This window comes from Apostichopus japonicus, chromosome 11, assembly GCF_037975245.1.
Source record: "Apostichopus japonicus isolate 1M-3 chromosome 11, ASM3797524v1, whole genome shotgun sequence".
NCBI lineage: Eukaryota > Metazoa > Echinodermata > Holothuroidea > Aspidochirotida > Stichopodidae > Apostichopus > Apostichopus japonicus.
The window spans coordinates 1906246-1930767 of NC_092571.1; the positions used below are offsets into that span (position 1 = coordinate 1906246).

A 24522-nucleotide genomic window follows, 5' to 3' on the forward strand; every position below is an offset into this window, starting at 1 on the left:
CGGTATGTAGGCCTAAATGTACGCCTATGGTATATCGACCATGTATCAGGATCCTTGTAAAAGAAAGATAATATTATAATTCTAATTGAAGATACGGTTTATAAAGAGATTACGCTAGTTCATCTAGTCCAGTAGGCAATACGTACTTGTTTTTTTTTTGGTTTTTTTTTTATTAGTCAGCCACATTTTGAGAATTCACTCTTTGACAGTGGCTACGATGGTCACTTTTTTGGGGGGAGTTACATTCACTCTTATTGTATCCAAGAGCGACATATTGCAAGGTTTGCTCTAAACTAGTGTCTATTTTTCACTCAAAAACTAGCAATATGTACTAGAACTGACTCTCAGAAGGACTTGATTCTAGTCTTCGAAAGAATGATCACTGTGGTCCACTCTCATGTTTTGGATTAAACCTGAGTATAGGCCTATACTTATAACGTATTAAATGTACAATCTATAAAGCAGTCGCTTATTTTGATATTGCCCACCTGTTTATGATGCATGACCAAAAGCCTTATACATGTGGGCTACTGTGAAAAAAAACGAGTAGACGTTAGAAGAGATTTTAGCTATCAGTTAAACCAACAGCGCAACACATTATTTACCTTAATACCCAGTTAGGTACAAAGGCCAATTCGTGGCTAATGATAACACTGTTTATATTTGTCAACTCCCGCACGTCGTCCTAACCAGTTAAGATTATACATCACGTCAAATCTACCATTAGATTAACGTTAGACCTGTTCCACGAAAACATGCATAACCTACTAGACAATAGGTAATTAATCAGTAACAAAAAAAGAAAAAAAGAAAATGGGAATCAAGATAAGCTTTCCTTGCATAAGACTTGTATTGATAGACACGTTTGCCCTGATTATAAACTACCAAGCGACAGTTAGTCTGTTAATGATTAGCACTAAATCACTAACTGCAGTATAGAAAAGTAAATCTAATTATCAACAATTTGGTGCAAGAGGGTGGTAGCGTTTTACATGCAACCTGTAATCCAACACCAGGGACACACCCTTTACGGTAACCAACGACATCGCAGAGCTGAGACATACCTCGCCTGTCATTTATCTTGCCAGGGAACAGATCTTCGAAGTTACTTTTGTGCAAACTAAACTGCCAAATACCAACGGGGACGGTGAAACCATACGAGCTTTTAAGTGACAATTGGAACAAAGCTACTTAGGGATATAGCTGTCTAACGATTTATATACCATACGATACTTATAGGAGTTTTGAAGATTAAATAATAGCCAAGATGTTGGACTCGGGTAGAATCAATGATGGGCCGGATAAGGTAAGACATATAAAAGACCAGTTTTTGGGGGTCGAAAGGTAGAACGAATATTTACCCTTGCCTCATACGTAACTGTGTAGCGGAGCTAACGTCGGTAATATTACATTGAAGGTAGTCAGTATAGGCCCCAAAGTATAGCACGCTGTAATTGCTAGACGTTTTCAAAAAGTACTTTCCTGGAGGTCTTTACTCTCCAAATTGTTCTCAGACATTTATAAGGAACACACAAATGATTGAATGTCCCAGTGAGAAACATTCCTCGAAGGAGTTTTAATAAAAAACAGTCTAATAATGTTACGAAAGGTGACCATATTTGAATATCTAGCAAAATTTGGGGCCAATACAGCATATTTTTAATCGCAGACATTACACCAACCCGGGACCATCCATCCGCATTGCCATATCGTCGTATAGAATAAAACAAGGGACGATACATTTACATCATCTTAGCATTTCCTTCTTACCACATATTAGCCTATATATTAAGAAGACAACAGAAAATAGTTGCAGGTTCGTAAAGAAGGTGATCAGTAATATCTGTTGTCCCACTAAATCGATATTGCTAAAAGTTATCAAAATAACTTTTCTAGAGGTTCTGGTTCTATAGAGGATTCACATACATTTAGGAGGGTTCAATCGGATGTCTCGATGAGGCAAAGGGCATTGCGCGTGTCAGTAAAGAAAAATGGAGGAAATCAGAGCATCGGTGACCATAATTTGACTTTCTAGCAATTTTGGGGACAATGCCGATGACCTTTTAAGCTGCAGTCTGATATTACAATATTTTCGATTTTACAGGAAAGATAAGGGACCTGAAAAACATAATATATTAGTTCAGCCCTTCAACATCACATGTACTAGCAAAATTACAGTGGTCATAAATAGTCAGGGTTACCAAAGAAAAGTGGGTACAACTGAAAAACGTAATGATCTGGGGGAGCAACCGCGTATACTTATAGGATGAGGGGGAAGGGGTGGTGGAGCTATGCTGAACTCCCCGAGACTAAATTCAAGAAGGCTCATCCAAAGTATCAACTTAGTGTATATCCTGTTTGATGTTGTCAACGTTGTATATATCCTGTTGTATATATCGTCCTTGAAATTGTTCTCGTCGTTTATGTCCAGTTTGCTATTATTTTTGTTATGTATATCCTGTCTGTTATTGTCGCCGTTGTGTAATTCCCGTTTGGTGTTTCATAGTAGCTTATGTCCTGTTTGCAATTTTCATCGTTGTGTATATCCTGTTTGATATTGTAGTCGTTTTATATTATATATCCTGTACGACATTGCGATCGTTATATATATCCTGCTTGCCATTGTTATGTCTGTGTATATCGTGCTTGCTATTGTCATCGTTGCGTATATCCCGAGTGATATTGTTGCCTTTGTGCATATCCTGTTTGCTCTTATCGTCGCTGTGTTATATCCTGTCTGAATATTTTCATCGTTGTTTATATCCTGTACGAATTGACATCGTTGTGCATTTCCCGTTTGTCATTGTTATACTTGTGAATATCATGTTTGATATTGTCATCGTTGCGTATATCCCGTGTGATATTGTTGTCTTTATGCATATCCTGTTTGCTATTGTCGTCGCTGTGTATACCCTGTCTGAATACTTTCATCGTTGTGTATATCCTGTATGATATTACCATCGTTGTGTATATCCCGTTTGTCATTGTTATGATTGTGTACATCAGGGTTTCCTTAACTTTATCCCCACACGAACCCCCTGTGGATGTCAGAGTTGTCCGCGAACCCCCAACTTTTCGAGACACGATCTGAGTCATTATTATACTATAATACGCATAACAGTGCTTCGTAAAAGATCAAGTTCATAGTGTAATATTGTAATGAAAAATAAACAAGAAATGAACAAATATTTATTTGGAATCTTAAAGATCAGATCAGCTCTTTATATTCACGACGTACTGTCATGCGTACACCAACTTTTTATATATCCTGTTTGATATTACAGTCGTGGTTCATAATCCTGTCTGATATTGTCCTCGTTGTGTATATCCTGATTGAGTAGTTTTCGTACTCTAGTGCACCTACTCATAATCATGGGTTTGTACTCTTACTCATAGGTTTGCACTCGTATTCATGGGTTTGTACTCGTACTCATGGGTTTGAACGCGTACTCATTGGTTTGTACTCATACTCATTGGTTTGTACTCGTACTCATGGGTTTGTACTCGTACTTATGGGTTTGTACTCATATTAATAGATTTGTACGCGTACTCATGGGTTTGTACACGAACTCTAGTGCTCCTACTCATAATCATGGGTTTGTACTCTTACTAATAGGTTTGTACTCTTACTAATAGGTTTGTACTCTTACTAATAGGTTTGTACTCGTACTCATGGGTTTGTTTTCGTATTTGTACTCGTATTTGGGGTTTGTCCTGTGCAATCACACCACTTGTATAGTGCGTACTCAAACTACAGAAATGATGTGTATTATATCTGAACTGCATAAATTATCTGTATTTACCTTGTCTCCATAATGACTACAATTTTAACACTACAATTCCAACAATCGCTCATTAAGCACGCAATTAACGAGTTTTTATGCTATGAATTTATAGGTAAGTTATTTAGGGTCTCGTGACCCTTGAACCTAATTGCAGGGTAATTTCAAAGATACTGTACAATCTAAGATAAGGGTTTTAAAACTTTGATATGTTACGATACGTTTATACATGAGATGTAAACAAATAACTTCATTACCGTATGCCATGTAGACCAGTCCTGTATATTAAATTTTGCTAGTATTAATTTTATGACGTAGTTATGAAATGTTAATGTATGCCTAATCAACGACCATTCTCTCTTACTTCAATCATCTTTGATGAATTAATAGAGGATAATAAACAGATTGTAAGATAAAACATAGAGCAAAATGGATTCAAACACGTATGGACAGATACAAATACAGACCAAAAGTGTCGATTTGCCTAGGTTGACATTTTGCACGTACGATACTGTGACGTCATATAAAAAGGCATTAGTGTTGAATCACTACAGCGATATTTTATCGGAATATGGTCCGATTTTTCCGATTTTAGGCGGAAAATTGAGGTTTGTGGTAGTGAATGCAATAAATGCAGTGGAATATTCGAATACCTACTCCAAATCTGAGGGGTTCTGGAACGGACTACATTATGAAGTGACGTCACATCGAAAACGATAAAAATCGGAAGAGAAATCGGATAGCTATCCGATAAAAGGAAACGGAGTCAATATCAAAAGTTAGGAGAGGGCTGTTCCACATCGGAATGGCTCAACAGATAGCAAATCATGTCCTTTATCACTGTGGCTAGAAGACCCGAACGAAAAACTGGCTGTTTCGATTCCTCTGGGAAAATAGGATAGTATTCCGATAAAAAATCGGTATAGTGTGACCAGGCCTTCACTAAAATGGCTGACTGATAGGGCGGTGTTTTTTTTTTAAAGTATAACTTGTCCATGTAAAAATTTGGATACTATTATCATCAGAAATTTAGTTTCATTACCACGGTCAGATTTTTTTGCAATTGTCCTATATCTAGAGGTTCATTTATCAAAGTGGTTGGAATAACTAGATTAGAACACAACCCATTCAGTAAACGCCTCTATCAGTGAATATAAAATATAATCCTTTTGCATGCTTGTTGTGCAGAAAAGCTGGCCTTGCCAAATAGTGGTAGAATTCATTATTTGCTGCCCGTTGTTTTATATGAGACCAGCCAGGATATAGGATTACTGTTCGATGTAGTTACCTGTAAAATAATGGATTAACTTCAACAGTAACACATGGACTAAGGAGTTGACGTGATCGTATGTAAATGGGATTATCAATGGAACAACAAGGGAGATGTACGAAGAAAAGCACACATAGATTAAGTCCTCCAATGTCATATGTTGTTAAGCAAATTACCAAATCCATCCTTTAATCTAGTGTTACATTAACTGACGTAGTCCTTTCAAAGTCTTATGTTGTTAGGCAATATTATCAAACCCATCCTTTGACTTATAGTTACCATAGCTGACGTAGTCCTTCCAATGTCCTATGTTGTTAGGCAAATTACACAACCCATCCTCTAACCAAGTGTTACATTAGCTGACGTATAGCCCTTCCAATGTCCTATGTTATAAGTAATATTACCTAACCCATCCTTAAACCTAGTGTTACAATAGCTGACGTAGTCCTTCCAATGTCTTATGTTGTTAGGTAATATTACCAAACCCATCCTTTAACCTAGTGTTATAAAAGCTGACACATACCCTCCAATGTCCTATGTTGTTAGGCAAATAACCAAACCCATCCTTTAACCTAGTGTTACATTAGCTGACGTAGTCCTTCCAATGTCATATGTTATATGGTATACTTCGTAACCGATCCTTTAACCTAGTGTTACAATAACTGACGTAGTCCCTCCAATGTTCTATGTTGTTATCGGCAATATTGCCAAGCCCATCCTAGTGTTACATTAGCTGACGTCTAATAATAACATATTTTAGACTGGTAGGCCTAATGTTACCTTATAGTTCAGACCGTGTTAGAATGACTGTTTCATGATCAAAATTGCTGTTCTACTGTTCATGGTTATGATGTTTCTCAGTTCTGACTGAATTACTGTTTCTCTTTTATAAATTACTGTTTCTGTGATCAGAGTGTTACATATGTCTCTTCATTTTCAGTTTACGTAACGGTCGAGGTAAAGGTCGTTACACAGTTATGCAAATATACGGTTCGTTTTCATCTTTGTAGCAAACTTAACTGTAAGATGTGACGTATAATCCTTCCAGAGTAAAGGTCGCATGAAACAAAGTTAAACACAATAACATAGGTCATAAAGTTGTGTTTACTTTCCATCAGGAGAGTAAATAAGTTTTGCCTGGTAACTTTAACGTTAGACCATGGGCGTCAACAGGTGGGGGACGGGGGGGGGACATGTCCCCCCCACTTTCAAAAGTGGAGGGGATATCATATCATTTGTCCCCCCCCCCCACTTTTCAGAGCAGTTATTAAAAAAATCACATGCATATGCGCGATTTTCTATCACAATTGCTGAGCTGATTCAAGTAGAATCTAACTTAAGAATCATTATCAATAAATTGCACTGGAAATTAGAACAGTGCTTGGCCCTTTATCCCCCTTCCTCCGATATTCACCCTCCCCGCTTCGTCCGAGACCTCTGATAAAAGTTTGTCCGATGTTTGAACGATGTTTTAGAGTGTTTTGTGGAAGCACCCCTTCTCGCCAGAAATGGAATTCCCCTTGCCCTACACTGTGAATCAGAGAAAACGACGCATTTCAACTTGAAAACAAGTCGAAGACCCCACCAGGAAGGTAATATCATATATTTTAGGCCCTACAGACAGTATTCTGCCTGTATGCAGGGTATTATATGATACCAAACTACCGAAAATATTTCGTTTGAGATGGACGCTGTGTAATTCGTTTCCCTTGGTGTCAGAACGGCATCTTTCTACCAGTACTTTCTGTCGGAATTTAGTTTTGTGAGACAAAATTTCTCCTCACAGATCTGGTTCTGATGTAACTAAAAACGACTCAGGAAGGCCGTCTCCTGCGATCTAGGGGGTCTTATGTACCCAAAATTTTCTGGTACGCTACGCGCCAACCAATGGTGGCGCTCCGCTTAGATAGTATAGTGTCCCCCCCCCCACTTTCTGAAACCTGCTGACGCCCATGCGTTAGACTGAGAACCTTATGTAAATATAAATTAAGACAATGGAAGTGCTGAAACTAATCGCAGAGACAGTTGCAACGTTGCTCAAATAAGTGATTATGATAACACACACACACACACACGCACGCACACTCAACCCCACACCCCTACCCCAACCCCCACTGCCTACCGCCTACCCCCAATTGCCAACTCCCACCCCTACCCCATGTAGATTCCAGGGTATTGGTTCTTCTGGAACGAAAAACGTAAATATGTGAGGTATGAAACCTAATGTAAATATGAATGGTATCATATCAAGCGACAGTAATGAAACAAACTACAATACCTTTTGTTTTCTGGTTAATAAACGAACCACAATTTTGGTGGCTAGTTGAACATTTACAACACGTACCGTATGCTGTTCTTATCACAGAACTGCAGGGCGCAAAACTTGAAGCTTTTCCAATTTAGTTGCTAATGAGGGAAACTTTCACCAAATACTTAAAATAATAATTAAACTAATTACTCAAAGTATTCAAGCTATGAAACCTCCCATTTGTATTGCATATATGAATATTAATAAGGTAGCCAGTATCATGATTCTTTTAGCTACCAAAGATTTCATCGCAAAGACATATTATCGCTTTAAGTATTTACCACCTGCACAATGTGATAGCGAAACATTTACAACTTTTATTGGCGACTTTCTCTTTATTTTATGAAATAAAAACAGACGTGTATAGTCAAGCTCATGAACCGTCCTAATTCGAGACAAAATAAATAAATATGAAAAGTTGGAACTGTCCTTTATACGACAGTGTTCATGAGTGGAATAATTCATTTTGTTTTAAATAATGCTTAACAACAATACTTTATCTTTCCCTATTCTTTCAGGGCCGTCTAACATTTTGGTTGGTCGCAGCGACTCTAGCGACGTCAATGTGTGGTTCCTTTCAGTTCGGCTACCAGGTTGGAGTACTCACAGGGCCATCCAATGTAAGTCACTTCTATATATAGGGGCCGTACCGCAATTAATAACTTCATTTGTCATCGTGTCAAGATGGCACTTTATACATTCCGGTTTAACTCTTATTGATATCGCCTATATTGGTTATTTTGTTCTTAATTTACAGTTTTAAGTGCAAACGGTGCATACAGGGAAAACCGAATGCAAACCGTGCAAGTTCAACTGAAAACTGTGGATTTATTTAGTATCATGCCTCAAATGTTAAGAGATGCATTCTTGTATCCGTCAATTTCAAATTTGCATACTTCCTTTGTTCTATTTTACTACACAGATGATGCAAACGTTCTATAATGCGTCTAATGAAGAAAGGAGAAGCGTGTTTCTCAGCGACACCGCGGTGTTGTGGCTCTGGTCAACAACCGTCTCAATATTTTGCATAGGCGGTGCTGCCGGTGCATTCACGGCCGGTTATTTAGCCGATACTCTTGGAAGGTAAGAAAGCTGATAATTCCTCGTGGTCATCAGGAGGACTTTGGGTGGTCAGGAACAGGCCTTTTTATTGAGCGAAAATTTGTACGATGGATTGATGAACATGCAACATGCTATACTTAACCCCACAGGTTCGGTTATCCCTGGGCGAAGGGGGAGGGCGGGGGGGGGGGGGGGGGTGGGGGACTCAAACCACAGTTCGTAAAGGGCTTAACACACATCTTTAGTAGTGGGGTGATTGTGTGTGTGTGGGGGGGGGGGAGGTAGAAGTCTATGTGAATTAATAGAGGGGTAGTGGAACGGGAGTGAAGGAGCAGGGAGGATAAATATTTGTCCTCTGAGCAATGAAGAGGAGGACTGGGGTAAGATGTTTTAACCCCATAAACCACTCTTATAACAAAATCTTTGATGTCATACACTGAAAAAATAAACTAGTCAATATTGCCACGGACTAACGTTAAATTAGTCTGTAACGTTAGTCAATGCACACGTACTAGCAAAAATCTTCGTTTCATCGCTGCTTCTTAGTCAGTTTACACTGACTAAGGAAAATATAATCGCAGCTTAGTCGGTGGCGACGGACTAAGGTATTTTAACCCATGGACTAAGAACGATACGGACACCCGATTTACGCCATAATCGTAGCTTAGTCGGTGTCGACGGACTAATGTATTTTAACCCACTTCGATTCACTTCAATTTGGAAACCGAGAGGCAACGGCAGCTTGCTGGACTTGGCATAGTTTCATACGATCACTCTAAGCAACTTTCAACCGTAAATCACCCAAGAAGGTCTTTAGAAGAATGGAGGTATTAACTGCCATCATCGGCCCACCTGTTATTCCTTTAACTTGAAGGTAAAATTAAAGTAAATTGTTAGGCCACTGGCACTAGTACTGTAGTGTAACGCTACCGTTGTCACGCTGGCGTTTCGCAATACACAAGTGCAATGACAGTGAGTAGCCTATAGGCTTCTACTGGGTACTGCAGTGCATTCTCAACACTAAAGTGTGCATTCTAAACACCAATTAACAATGTGTTATGTGTGTATTGGGCTAGATTGAACAGTGGCACATAATCTTCTAATTTATTCCCAAACAAATGCTGGAACTATAAGTCTCAATAGTTTATTTGAAGTCTACACTCATTTGGTAAAGATTTCCTGTAATTTTCCCATGTGAATCTAAATGGGTAGGCTTTGTGGTATTGAATAAGCAAGGCTAGACCTTCAAACGTACAGTCACAGTAGGCTGAACAAATTATGTTGGCTAGTCAACGGTATTATATGTTGCGAGCAGTCAGGATGCACGCTTCAGTTCTATTTAACCTTTTCATTTATCATTTTTTAGTATTTATTTTCCGGTCACGCTAGGAAACAATTGCGACATTCCTTCACGGTCGACTTGTTAACTGTAAGAAGTATTAACCGTTTTTTCTCAGGAAAGCTTGATAGTCTGAAGTTATTATAACATGTGCTTTTAGTATACTGCCAAAAGAGTAAGTTGCTGTATTTGTATTGATATTTTATGTAGAAGTAACGGAAAATTTAGTATGTTTAGTTTGGTCTAATTGCACGTTTTTTTTCTGTCCAATGTAGTGCAGGGTTCACTTGCGCGAATTCAAATTATTCTGTTTATGTATATGTATATGCATCGATTGGTAGATTATGATGTTTTTTTGACATTTATTTGTAATTCAAGCATATCTGTTTAGTAGCAAAGTTTAAAGGTTAAGATTAATTAGTTTTCTCTTTTTGATCCTAGATTAAATGAAACTCATTGACGTAAAATAATAGATCAGATGATACAGTTTAACGCAGTTGCTAAAACTCTGGGTATTCTCTAGTCTTCACCGGTCCATTATGTACTTTAGTACTACTAGTAAGACTAAATCAAAACGACCGAAAGACAAACTTAGTGTAACAAAGTACTGATTCTCCTCTAGCCTAGGTCTAAACAGACTTGTTATGTGAGCAAGCAAAATAACAACTAAAAACGATTAGGCCTATAAATAAGTTGGCTCAGTGCATTTCTGTTTCTAAAATTTTATATTTTAAAGATCATAAAAACAAACAAAGATTTAGCCCATGTTTTATTATCTCTGTATTCTGGGCATTTGATTCTGGTTGCAATGGTGATGACACTCTCGTTCAAATTTTCAGCTTTATACAGTCTGCTTCAAACTTTGGGATTGTTTTTTGAGACTATAGTGGAAGCAAATCTCACATAACTTTGTGGTGACAACTTTATTTAATTTTTTTTTTTCAAATGATGAATACTTTGCTGTTTCTTTTTTCCAGCAGGAATTGAAAAGCCAAATATCTAAGTCAAGGGTGAGGTTTCCTGTGATGTACGACACCAGTGTGGAGGCAACAACAGAAGAGGAGAACTGTGTTATATATGGCTTAAAGACATGTTTTAAGATGATATATTGGTACCCTTCGCAGAACAAAAGAGTTTATCCAAGAGTCCAAAAAGCAAAGGAACAAGTACCATAGAGAAAAAAAGATGGAAGAGTGAGTTTAACTATTGTACCCAACTGTTTAATGATATTAAAGATACTTTTCATAACCTGTTTAAAAAAAAAACAGTCTAGTATATCATTTACGTGCAAGCTTCATAAGTTTGGTCAAATTTTCACTGATCTGTAGAGCGGGAGTCCAGAGGGTTTGGTTAGCTGGGAAGGTAACCAATTACCTGGTACATCACAATGTTCACAATGCATTCCTGTATATGAAACCTGACGACTGGCAAACCGACTGTGGTGGATGTGGCTGGGAGAGCAATTTTAAAGTCACCTAATAGCTAACCTAGATCAGCTTTCATGGTAACCACGTCAAAGTAAGAACAATGTGTCAGGTATGGCCCCAAGAGCAACAAATGGCCATCGCCAGTAATTATTGGTGGTGGGGTACCCCTGCCAGTGATCAACAATTGACCCCTCACGGCTGACCTAGGTCAGCTCATGAGGTAACCACTTGAAACCTACTGGAAAATGTTGGTTAGGACTTCAGATACAAGGGATGGGCATTGCCAGTACTTTTTATTGGTGGGGTACCCCTGCCAGTAGACCCCCAATATGCCCATCCCCTCATTGACCTAGGTGAGCTCATGATTTGACCAGTTGAAACCTACAGGAAAATGATAGGTATCACTTCATATGTAAGGATGGGCATTTCCAGTATTTTATATTGGTGGGCCACCACTGCCAGAGTCCGCCCATCCCTTACATATAGAATCCTGTCAATCATTTTCCAGTAGTTTTCAACTGGTTAAATCATGAGCTGACCTAGATCAATGAGGGGGGGGGGGCATTTCGGGGGTCTACTGGCAGGGGTACCCCACTAATATAAATTACTGGAAATGCCCATCCCTTACATATAGAGTCCTGCCAATCATTTTACAGTAGTTTTCAACTGGTTACCTCATGAGCTAATCTAGGTCAATGGGGGATGGGCATTTTGGGGGTCTACTGGCAGGGTTACCCCACCAATGTAAATGACTGGAAATGCCCATCCCTTACATATGAAGTGATACCTATCATTTTACAGTAATTTTTCAACTGGTTATCTCATGAGCTGACCTAGGTGAATGAGGGAATGGGCATTTTGGGGGTCTACTGGCAGGGGTACACCCCACCCCCCAATATAAATTACTGGAAATGCCCATCCCTTACATATGAAGTGATACCATTTTCCAGTAGTTTTCAACTGGTTACATCATGAGCTCATCTATAGGTCAATTGGGGATGGGCATATTGGGGGTCTACTGGCAGGGGTACCCCACCAATAAAAAGTACTGGCAATGCCCATCAGTTGTATCTGAAGTCCTAACCAACATTTTCCAGTAGGTTTTAAGTGGTTACCTCATGAGCTGACCTAGGTCAGCCTTGAGGGGTCAATTGTAGATCACTGGCAGGGGTACCCCACCACCTATAATTACTGGCAATGGCCATTTGTTGCTCTTGGGGCCATACCTGACACATTGTACTTACTTTGATGTGTTACCATGAAAACTGATCTAGGTTAGCTATCAGGTGACTTTAAAATTGCTCTCCCAGCCACACCCACCACAGTCGGTTTGCCAGTCGTCTGGTTTCATATACAGGAATGCACTGTGAACATTGTGATGTACAAGGCAATTGGTTACCTTCCCAGCTAACCAAACCCTCTGGGCTCCCGGTCTATTAGGATCATTGTTAACATGATTAACATAATTATTAAGCTTTGAAAAATAACTTGGTGTTATGCTGTGCAAAGCTTATAATTATTTGGTAAAGCTGCTATTCCTGGCTTATAATTTGAGGGACCTAGATTTAAATGTATACCTCCCAATATGTTATAAAATTTTAATGTAAATGTATGTTTATGATAATGTGAGTTATCATGTGCTATATCTGTATCTGTGCTTACACGTATATCATATTTTCTGTTCACAGGTCAATAATGGCGCAGATTTTGGCTTCCTGAAGACAAGTGGGAGGTCATTTGTAGTTAAGAGAAACACTCTTCGTTCGTGAAGACTTAACTGGTGTCGATTTGGGGTACCACTTTAAAACGAAAGTCATGAGGAACCCTTGCCCAAGATTCAACTTTGCATTATTGTGCAGTGCTATACTTTTGCGATTCATGTTTGATCCATTAACTTGTCTTAACTTTGTTGGAATAAAATCATATTTTCAGATTTTTGTTTACAGTGATTTCTTCTCTATCTGTCGAAAGTCAGCCTTTGTAGACATCAGAAGTTTTATCAGAAATAAATACTGCCAACGTACACATTATTTGTGTTTCTTCTGCTCTCTTTTCTTTCAGTGATGCTAGTCAGTGAAACTAGTCGGGTTTAATTCTTTCAGTGATTCTAGTCAGTGCAACTAGTCAGTCGATACAGACTAAGAAAGGTTAGTCGGGAGAGGCACCATCCTGACTAATGTAAAACCTGCTATAAACTAGTCGGTGGCCCATATAAATTAGTCGGTAAAGACCGACTAATGTCACGAACTAATGTAACTGACTAATATACATTTATCGACTAAGAAATTGTTGATCGACTAAGCTGACGGACTAAGATGACCGACTAAGAAATCCAACTGACTAAGGAATAAATTAGTCGGTATAGCAACTGACTAAGGCTATGTTAGTCTGGAGAGGCACCAGATGGACTAACGTTATGTTAGTCGGTGAACCAATTTAAGTTTTCAGTGTATATCCATACAGGTCATCAATTTTTTGGGAGAAAGAATCTTCTTTTTCTGTGTCTTAAATTAAAATATTCAAATTTAATCAATATTTTAACTTTTCATTCCCCAGGAAAGGCGCCACCCTTCTCGTGAACGTCTTCTCGATTCTAGGAGGGTTATTGATGGGACTAAGTTACGTCGCTAACAACTATGAAATGATCATCATTGGACGATTGGTGATTGGCTACTATGCAGGTAAAGTTATGTTTATTCATACGGTACATTAAATTTCTGTTTTATTTATATACAATAAACGATTCGACAATGTTGCAAAGCTTTAACCAAGTGTGAACCGAGGGGTTGTAGCTAGAACCCTAATCCCCGCCAGCTCCCAAAGCCTAATAATTCAAAAACATTGGTACTATATGTAGGCCTATGTAATGACCCCAGGTCAACCCCTCCCCCAACTCCCTCCCTCATCAACCATAGATGGTGATTTCGCTTTGCAATTAGTCATTGGCGTCCTGGTACATTTTTTTATATATGTTAATTGTTGCACAGTCTCCTCTTTACACTACACACATTTAAGGCTTAAATACCCCAGCCAATTCTCCGGAGAGAACTTTGGCACACCAAATGAGCCATTTCATTGCCAAACTGAAGCCAACGTCAATACAATTTCTCTTCCATTTTGGTCAATACTAGGTTAGTAATATAATCTATTATTACCAGTAAACAATGCTGAGAAAGAAAGATCAGTTAAAAAAATACTTAGCAAGAAAGTGCAGTAGTATCGTGGGGACAGGTAAGAGAGTGAGAGAGACGCAATAAATTGATCAGTAATCTTTGTTTACATTTTTAGGCGTTAGTGTTACTATCGTGCCTTTATACCTCGCTGAGATTGCTCCCTTTAATCTTCGTGGAGCTATTGGTACCATTCACCAGTTGATGATAACAGTTGGTATTCTTGTGGCCCAGGTACGTATACCAAACACCTTAAGCCGGCATATGTGTAGGGAAATGATCGTAAAGGGTCACAGTGTAATTCAGTATCCAATCCATGGGCCGAAACCCTTAGAGGAGACACACCAAACCCGACCGTCATGATTGGTCTACGTGATAAGGTTAAATGTGACAGATGCCACAAGAGTTAATGTTTCTTCACTAGCATGGCCGAAGACTTGATCAAGTCTAAAATATGACATCATCGAGTCACAAGTGCTTCAATTTCTTATGTTTTATTTTGTTTATTATAATGTTTATTTTCTAATGGAGGAGGGTTTGGTCAAAGCTGAATCTTAAATATAGAGGTTCTTAACATGACCTAATGATGACAGTGACTTCAATGTCAACACTGTTAGCATATAAATAGAAAATACAAAAGGAAAGTAAAAGGTTTCTTATCCTTAGTGGCACACTGACATCACAGATTTACAAAATGGCAGCTACCAGATATGACATTCTCCCAGATGGAGCAAGATTTTTCTTAGCTGTCTGGGGGTAGATTTTCTTCAAAAAAGGTATCAGTCGTATAAAAGATATATAATAAAAGATGAGCAAATTGTACAGGCTCATAGTTGATACAAGTGAACGTTTGAAGGACATATCATATATATATATATATATATATATATATATATATATATATATATATATATATATATATATATATATATATATATATATATATATATATATATATTTATTTATTTATTTATATATAAATATATATATATATACATATATCATATTACATATAATGTACTTATTTTATTCAGTAATTAATATACTTGTTGATTAATGTGTGTCGACAAACTGCGTCTAGTACTGGTGAAAACTGTTTGGAAGAGGAGGGAGGGAGGGGGGGGGGGGTAGAGGAGCAGAGGAAAGAGGGATTAAGGGGTGTACAAAAACTTTCAATGAATACTAAAACTCTCTCCCTTCTGCATGTGAAGTGCTCATTATTTTTTCCTCTTATTTTCTAAGGCCTTGGGTCTTTTCGCTTTCGACTATGAAAAAGGCTGGCCAATTCTTCTCTCTCTTACGGCTGGGCCGAGCATTATTCAACTGTTTCTGCTTCCATTTTGTCCCGAGAGTCCAAGATGGCTATTCGTTAATCGAGATAAAGAGGATGCATGTAGAGAAGGTATGAACTTTAACCTTTAGTATCGGGCACGATATACTGACTTTTCTAAAACGACAAATATTTATGATTGTCTCGCCAAAATCGGGCGAACATGAGACTGGATGGATCATCTTCGTTCCCCAGCGAGACTTTACCTTGTTACAGAAAACCGGGAACCCCCCCCCCCCCTGCAAACGACAGGAGTTGCTCTTCCCGGCAACGCTCGCTTACTCTTCAGATTTGAGGAAACTATCAATATTGTGAAGAGGCCGTATCGACAATTATCATACATTTCTGGTTTGAGTTATTTCGTTTCTTCGAATAAATTGTTTCCGCTGTTGGGGGAAGGTGGTGAGTGGGTAGGGGTGTGGGGGGGGGGGTCTATACCCCACGCTCCTGCACTTATATCTACAAGTTTAAAAACATTCTATGACTATTTTTAATATTACATCATCCTTGTATGTTCTTATTGCAGCCTTGGTCAAATTTCGTGGAACTGAGGACGTCGACAAGGAAATGAATGAGATACGACGAGAAAACATGGAGAGTATGAACACAGAGAAAGTCGGTATTTTAGCGGTACTGAGGAGAGATAACCCAGATTGGACACGACCACTCATTATTTGTATCTGTCTCCATCTTGGACAACAGTTCTCTGGAATCAATGCGGTAAGATTCAACATTTATTGTCGCATATATACTGGCAAGAGTTCAGTAGAAATACTGATTGAATTGTAACAACACGTTTGTCCCTTTTGATTAAACAGTTCCCCAGTCTTGTAAATCACACTGCCACTTTAAACATTACAAACGTTAGCACTCTTTAGCACAATAATTGCCAAAGACTATTATTAAGTTTTCATAGACATAAAATATCGCGGGGAATATATATATTTCGTTGTTAAGAATTTGAGGTAGATGGTCAAGTTTATTATGCTTGTTTGTTAGAGAAAACACTTTTAGACAACAGTTGCAACTGTCGTTATAATATTCTCAACAAAATGATGAAACAAAATATGTTTATAAGATGGAAGAGGCTCAGGTTTTTATTTGTGGATATTTGAGTTCTGAAGTCACAAACGAAGGACGGATAATTATCAAACTATCAAAAGTGAGTAGAGGGTGGTTGACCGCACGTGATTAACCACCGTGGGAGGTCATTGCTAAAACCCCATTTTGCTTTCCATTATAAACAAGAAGTAGCCGATCCCTCACTCTGCAATGTTTTTGGTATTATTGTGTAGTAAGTAATCGCGCAATGAGCTTTACTGGCGAAATTTTCACACCCCCACCCCTCCACTGTCGTTTCTCAAGCGCTTCCTTCCATCCATATGTTTTGCTATCCTATTTGACCTAAGCTTTGTGTTAAAACGTTCATGTTTCAACTCCTCGCAGCAGTGTCTTACATTTACTAGGTACAAAATATACAAACAAATACAAACAAAACAATACAAAAAATGGGGGGGGGGGGTTAAAGTCCCTGTTCTGAAGGAGCTCCTAACAAAGCTTGAAAACAGGATACAACTGGTTAACACCATTCGTCTGATTTAATTAAACTTAAAGTTTGTCAAACAAATACATCATCGTAATTTTCTGAATATTTACTACATAATACTACCGTGAAAAAAAGTATTATTTGGACCGTCGAGATTGCAAGCATAATGGGGCTTTAAAAACGGTATACCGTTTTAATCTAGACATTGTAAAGTAACAGTGCAAGTTATTGTTGTGAGGAGACAGGTAAGCCACAAGTTTAAAAGCTTTCCCAGTCACCAACCAAGGAAGTTTAAATCCAAGTTTTTACTTTGAAGATTCATTCATTCTGTTTTTTTCATTTTCCTAATACAGATCATGTTCTATGCAACTGAAATTTACTATCAGACTGGAATGGACGATACACAAGTAGCTTACTCAACTGTTGGTACAGGAGCTATTAATGTTCTTATGACCATCGTTGCTGTAAGCATAACCATGTTTTTAATATCCTCACCCCTCCTCCTCCTCCCCTCACCTCCTCCCCCTCCCCTCCCCTCCCCTCCCCTCCTCCTCTCCCACGTCCTCCCCTCCCCCTCCTCATCCCCGTTCCCCCCACCAAGAAAGAAAATCGATGAAATAACAAAATGAATCACAACCAGGTATTTTAAGGCAATATTTTGGGCATAAGAAAATTAAGAAATGAATCTGAAAACATAATTCTTAATATTTTTCTTTAATGAAAAGAGTTTTGCCCAAGACGGTTAAAATGAAAGTAGACACAACCGAAAGCTTCCAAAATACAGGCGCTCGGTCCTTCTATGGTGTTAGTTGACTTTTCACTGAAGAAACCTTTAATATAATATGGGTGCTCAACAGTGAAGTCAATTCTTTTATCTAATATAGTTGACTGAAATGAAAGCCAGGCTGGTGTGATTAGGACGGGATGGTGAGGGGGAGGGGGTGGGGGGGGTGGTAATGGAGACGGGGAAAATGAAGGGCATGAAACGAGGAATTGCAGGAGTAGATAAGGTGCGTATACGGGTAACATATAATACTATATAACAGGGAAATAATATTGCTCTATACCTTTATGTAAAACTCTTTACCTATCTTTACATGTACCCAACCAGAACAGAGAAATGGCGGTTAATAATTCTTATATAGCCATCTGGTCATACATAGTGTTGTTTCTAATATTAAGTCTCTAAAGTTTAGAACTTGTTCTCTTAACAACTCTGACAATTTTTGATATGTCATCTTTAGGAAAATTAACGAAGAATTGCAAGCTAAGGTTATTATTTTTGACAGAATTGTGATAATATTTTTTTTATAAAATGAAATATCTCGTGGTGTATATTATGAAACTGAATTTTGAACGAGGAAGTGTTTTTATCTTCGCTTCCTTAGGTGTTCGTTGTGGACCGAGCAGGCCGTAAGGCACTCCTCCTTTTTCCATTTGCTGGGATGGTAGTTGCGACAGCTTTACTTACAATGTCTCTTAATTTACAGGTTTGTAAATATTTCCCTTTGATCTTAAAAATCACACCGTCAGGTATATATTAACCATCGGTGTTAAACCGTCCAGATAACTCTGATAGTAGACCTTTTATATACCATCTGTACCATACCCTTATTACTTACGCGGTATACCGGCATTATCACACCGTCATTATCATACCGTCGGTGTTAGTATACCCATTATTCATTACCATATCGTCGATATCGATATCATACCGTCAGGTTTACCACCACATATACCACCAGTATACCACACAGAGTCATTTATAATATAACTCAATCGATTTTCAAAATAAAATTATTTCGGGTATACAATATTCAGGTTTTTCTCAAGGAAATGGGTAAGCAATTTGGAATATGCTTAAAGGAATGGGGGGGGGGGGGGCGGTCGATGGTGAGAGGTACAGTGTAGTGGAGGAGCAAACAACTCTTTTAGTCAACTATACTAAATGTGGCAGTTTATAGCAGATATTCATGATAAATAATGCAGTAGTCTATTGTTTCATGTGTTCTTTTCTTTTCTCTCTATTTAAATAGAAAGAGGGAGGGAGGGTAGGGCCGTAGGGGGAAGGGGAAAGAGGGAGGTTGGAGTTGGGGTGGAGCAAAAATTGTTGGTTGAAAGTAGGGATAAACGTCGTTTTTATTCAACAAGATTTTTGTTTGTTGTTTTTTGTCAATCCGAAATAGTTCTCCTTTATATTTACCATCATTTTCATACAGCTGCCATAATATAATACGATATTTTCCTTATTTCCGGAGACTATACTTAAAAACCCTTCCAGTACAAAAATAGCTTGGTTGTCATGAATAAATTTCACTATTATCTAGGAATAAATTAAGGAAAACAAAACTCTTACTAGGCAAGTAAAATTATTCGTTACTTTTTCATATAGGATATTCGATTCGAATCATGCACCTTCGGAAATTGGTATGATCAATTTATTCTCTGAAAGTGACAATTTTGTCTAGGAATGGATTTAAATCTTTTTTCTTGTTGGAATTTTGAGTTATCTTTTTATCTTATATAATCAGTTTTAAGTTAACCACAAATTTAATCATAATGGGTATCTTAAAGTTGCTTTCATTTATCCACTTGCAGGAGCGATCAGAAGGCTGGAAGTGGGTTTCGTTGATACTCATCTATATTTACATCATTGCATTTGCGATTGGGCCAGGTAAGATACAATATTGACGACACCTAGATACGTTTGTGCCAGCATAGTAATAGTATTGATTTGATTATGTGGTAGGCTACGAAGCCTAAACTAATCACAACTTTTAGACTCCTAATGGATAATAATTCAAATTTCAATATTCACTTTGCTTTTGTTGATGATTTTTTTTTCTCCTTTTCTCTAAGTTAATGTGAAATATACGGAATACAGATCTTTCCCTAGGGTTGATTACGTGGTAGGCTACGAAGCCTACACTAATCACAATTTCTAGACTCCTAATGGATAATAATTAAAAATGTCAATATTCACGTTGCTTTGTTAATGATTTTTTTCTCTCCTTTTCTCTAAGTTAATGTGAAATATACGGAATACAGATCTTTCCCTAGGGTTGATTACGTGGTAGGCTACGAAGCCTACACTAATCACAATTTCTAGACTCCTAATGGATAATAATTAAAAATTTCAATATTCACGTTGCTTTTGTTAATGATTTTTTTCTCTCCCTTTCTCTAAGTTAATGTGAAATATATTTTAAAGTTCAACCAATAAGGAAAAAAAGATACATGTCCGTTATAGAAGGAAAGAAACAATGATTATGAGATCTGACGATTCGAATAATCAATCAGATCTGAGTAAGGTCTGGGCAACCTGAAGCTATACCGTTGTTGCTATACACCTCGAGGGAGATTACAATATTATGTATGGAAGCGTCCAGGTGCCATCGAAATGTTAAAATATTCAAAAAATTATATCAGCAATTGTCTGCAAATTGTTGTAATGATTACTTACATTGACATGTGAGATTAGGCAGAGAAGGTGGGCGTGAAATGGTCAAGAATAGATGCAGGGAAATTTAGCACCACGTGCTTACCGTCTGTTTATCTACCTGTAAAACGGGTGTGACACCTCGTAGCCCTCAGACTGATGATTTCGTCAACACATTGCTAAATATTTCTGATTTCCTTCTCTCCCAAATTGCAAGGTCCCATACCGTACGTGATAGTCCCCGAACTTTGGGCCCAGGGTCCACGTCCAGCGGCAATGTCCATCTCAGTTCAAGTGAACTGGTACAGTAACTTCATCGTTGGGTTGACCTTCCCATTCTTACAGGTATGTTAAAACAATTAGATACATATCTAAGTACTCACAAATACATGGTTAAGTTATCTCGTAGAAGCTTGTATAAAGGTTGTCACATTTTGTACCAAAATGGAACTCTGTTGCCGGCAGGTGTGTGATGTCACTGATACACATTGACAAACATATCTTGTTTTACTATATATTTTATCTGTTGTCTTGATTTTGGATTAAACATTTGGAATGGATGTAAGCGTGTTCATCTGAGACGGCGAGTGGGGGGGGGGGGGAGAGAGAAATAAAATCTGAGAAAGGGCTGGGGGAAAGATCGAGCCATGGGATGTGTCCTCCATATAAGGGAAGGGGGGGGGGGCAAAAATTCCGGGCCGACGGAGGACAATTGAGTGCTGTATCGTAAATGTTTTCACGATTACGTCATTAAATGCTTTTCAACAAACAGACACATTTCAGTGCTAATAAAGAGGAAAGGATATATATTTTCATTAACAAAATGTACACATTGCAATTTATGAAAAGGGTAATTTTCCGATTATTTTTTACAAAGGCAGGGGGAAGGTGCCCACCTTTCCCTATTAGTATGCATACTGTTTTGTGCCCACTTTGAACGTAGCAACCTAATTACAGGTTTACAAAATTTAGAACCTTTTTTTGTATATAGTTATGTATCTGTGACGTCACACTTGTTTGCTTCAAGTCCACACTTTCGGTAAACGAATAAACTTGAAATGATTATATCTATAAAAAAATTTAATGAAAAAAGCTTCCATTCAGGCATTGAATGAAACATTTACCAGGATGCTTAGGTTTTATATCTCTGTTACCTAATTCCTTATTAACACCTGTCAGCTATTTTTATTATTTCGACGGAAGATTCTGACACTTTCGGATTTTTTGACATGTCTCCCTTTCATTCTTTTTTCCCTTACCAGGATACGATTGGAGCGTATGCCTTTCTATTTTTCATGTTCTTCTGTCTATTGACTACAATCTTCGTCTTCTTCTACGTTCCCGAGACCAAAGGTCGCACATTTGAGGATATTGTCGGCAGTTTTGGAGCAAGTCGCCCAACGGAAGACGATGCAAAAATCAACAAAGCCTATTCACCTTAAATGTATAAAAAACATTGATTAATTAATTAAGCAATGTCAAAACAAAGAGCATAAAAGAGAGAACCGAAAAAAGAAGAACGAAATGTACCCCCCCCTCCATTTTTTTTCTCAATAAAAACTCATTATTTCATTCAAACAATGCAAGGTTGCTTTACAAATAAAAGCGAAAAGTTGAAAAACAATTCTTTAATTTCATGTGTTTCATTGTGTTCTTTCGATTTATAAAGGGTTAAATGCTAAAAACATAGACTTATATAAGAAGAATATAAACATTATAAATTTATAATAATAGTCGGCGACATTAACATGTAAATATTGGTTCAAAAATTTTCATTGGTTAAATTTCATGGGATCAGTTGAAAGTTTTAGTTTTAGGCTGTTATAGGTATTTGGATAGGAGTCGATTTTTATTTTGTTTTATATATATATATATATATATATATATATATATATATATATATATATATATATATATAATTTATAATCATTGACTTATGATTCTGCAGCAAAGGTTTTTTTCTTATCTGAAAGTATGCATATGACGTCATTTATGTAATTAATATCGTCTGCTATCGTAACTATTGTAACGAAAATATGTAACTTGTTACCTTCAAACTGATTCTCTAAATTAAAAACGTGTCTTCCAAAGTCGAAGCGGTTGAAAAGTATAAAACTTATTGTGAAGATAAAAGTACGTTTTCCACATTCACTTTTGCTTTCAAGAACCTTTTACTAGCATATGATGTCATTAGACATGCCAAATTTGTTTATGTAATATAAAGTTGTAATGTTCAATAGTCATGTAACCCTTAGTAGCTGGCTAAACCAGCAGAAGGCTTGTACTGATAGATACATAGACCCATTGTGAAAAATTATTATTATTTTGTGTGTAAATAGAAAAAAATATATGCAGAATTATGCATGTTAAGTGGAACTTGTGAGATCAGGGTCATATAGTTACTGTGGTTGAACCGCTTGTAAAACTAACATATTCATGTACGTATTGGCTTGTATTTTTCAACAAATTTCATGGATATGCGCAAACATACGAACTCCTTGTTCCTTATACCCGTCATTTACCAAATATACCTTTTTAAGGTAGAAATTTGCTAAAATATTCAGGTAAATACGTAAACACCATATGCAACTGGTAGCCATATTTCCCTCCGACTTCCTCAATTCACGTCGCCTGCCTTATTCTCGTTTATGATACTTATTTAGTGTTAGTTGCATCAATATAATTATATAAATAAATATATAAATAAATAATAAACTACAGAAAAACTTTGCTTTTTTTAACTTCTTTCCGAAACTTTTGTCTATTTTTGGTTTTCTTGGGTGTTTTCATGCAAAGTTTCCTCCAGACGCATTATATCTTTCTTTTTGACTTTCTCTTCCCATTTAACTGCTGTTGATGGACCAATATAGATAACATCAAAACTCGTCAAGTAAAATTGTAGCCCCCCTCCCCCAATAGTACAGTCGAAATAGGCCTAATTATTCAATGTGTGCACTATTACATGAGTAAACGTTTAGGCCTATGCTTCCCTATATAACATAGAACATCTAACATATAACATGGAAGCATATACAACTCTATATGTTGTAAGCAAACTTTATAGAGCTTGTCCATGTACACTCGTAGGGATAAAGAAGTTTGAGACTTAATTAATTAAACAATATACAAAGCTTGTGAATATGTGCTAATTAATTTTGTCCGACTACAAGCTATCATTATTATTATCATTGCTATTATTAGTATGCGATTCGTTTTGGATGAGAGGTATTGTACAATAATATATGTGACGTCATACACGGACTACACAAACAACTGCTTTTCTGTTTATTTGAAACTGTACATGATAAAATAATTGCAAAGGAAATTATGCCATTTCCGTGACAAAATGTTACTCTAAGTTGGTAAGGTTTAATCACGTGACGGCAGTACGGTTTCAATCGTGAATGGGTCCTAATTCCATCAGAAAAGACCAAACAGAAACAAACCATTGTGAAACGATGATATTTTCATATACCGCAGCAGATCATATTGCGCAATGCACTTATCATAGCAAAATGAATACAATTTGAAATGTTGTATATTTTAAGCTTAATATCCTATATTGGTTACCCCTCTAAAATAAACCTCTCTAACCTACGTTAATGGACAAGAACTGGTTATAAACTACACATTTACTATTAAAAGAAAGGAGGGAAGTGGGGGGGGGGGGGAAGGGCAAAAAACGCTTTAGTATTAGAACTTATGAAACTTCACTTGAAGATGATCCTACTGAAGTCTAAACAACAGACACTCCAGATTGTATTCATTAGATAAATACATTTATTGTGAAGTATTTCTAATTTTGTCTAGACTTTGCAAAATTTCGATTTTCGATTTTCTTTCAACTTC

The 24522-nt window shown here is 37.4% G+C and overlaps 1 protein-coding gene and 2 long non-coding RNA genes across 4 annotated transcripts in view; 2 read left to right on the forward strand and 1 right to left on the reverse strand.

The window, feature by feature from the left end:
• Window positions 1-24522, reverse strand: part of LOC139975732 (uncharacterized) — a 156905-nt gene that overhangs the window by 13305 nt on the left and 119078 nt on the right. The window lies entirely within an intron of this gene.
• LOC139975724 (solute carrier family 2, facilitated glucose transporter member 5-like) lies at window positions 906-23575 on the forward strand. The gene is made up of 12 exons (XM_071983837.1): window positions 906-1306; window positions 7879-7980; window positions 8283-8443; window positions 13745-13869; window positions 14477-14592; window positions 15601-15760; window positions 16215-16408; window positions 17588-17698; window positions 18623-18724; window positions 19833-19908; window positions 20891-21018; window positions 21936-23575. The coding sequence occupies exons 1-12, from the start codon at window positions 1268-1270 to the stop codon at window positions 22113-22115; spliced, it is 1494 nt and encodes a 497-aa protein (XP_071839938.1). The 5' UTR covers window positions 906-1267; the 3' UTR covers window positions 22116-23575.
• On the forward strand, window positions 9615-13664 carry LOC139975731 (uncharacterized). Its single transcript, XR_011795868.1, has 3 exons — window positions 9615-9936; window positions 10739-10954; window positions 12877-13664. It is a non-coding gene; the product is annotated as an uncharacterized lncRNA (long non-coding RNA).

What these genes read in the sequence shown, in the direction of transcription:
- LOC139975724 (XM_071983837.1), top strand. Translation starts at nt 1,268, where the DNA reads ATGTTGGACTCGGGTAGAATCAATGATGGGCCGGATAAG. An exon ending in GGTGATTGGCTACTATGCAG is followed by an intron (nt 13,870 to 14,476) that starts GTAAAGTTATGT and finishes TTACATTTTTAG; the next exon opens with GCGTTAGTGTTACTATCGTG. An exon ending in TGCATTTGCGATTGGGCCAG is followed by an intron (nt 19,909 to 20,890) that starts GTAAGATACAAT and finishes CCAAATTGCAAG; the next exon opens with GTCCCATACCGTACGTGATA.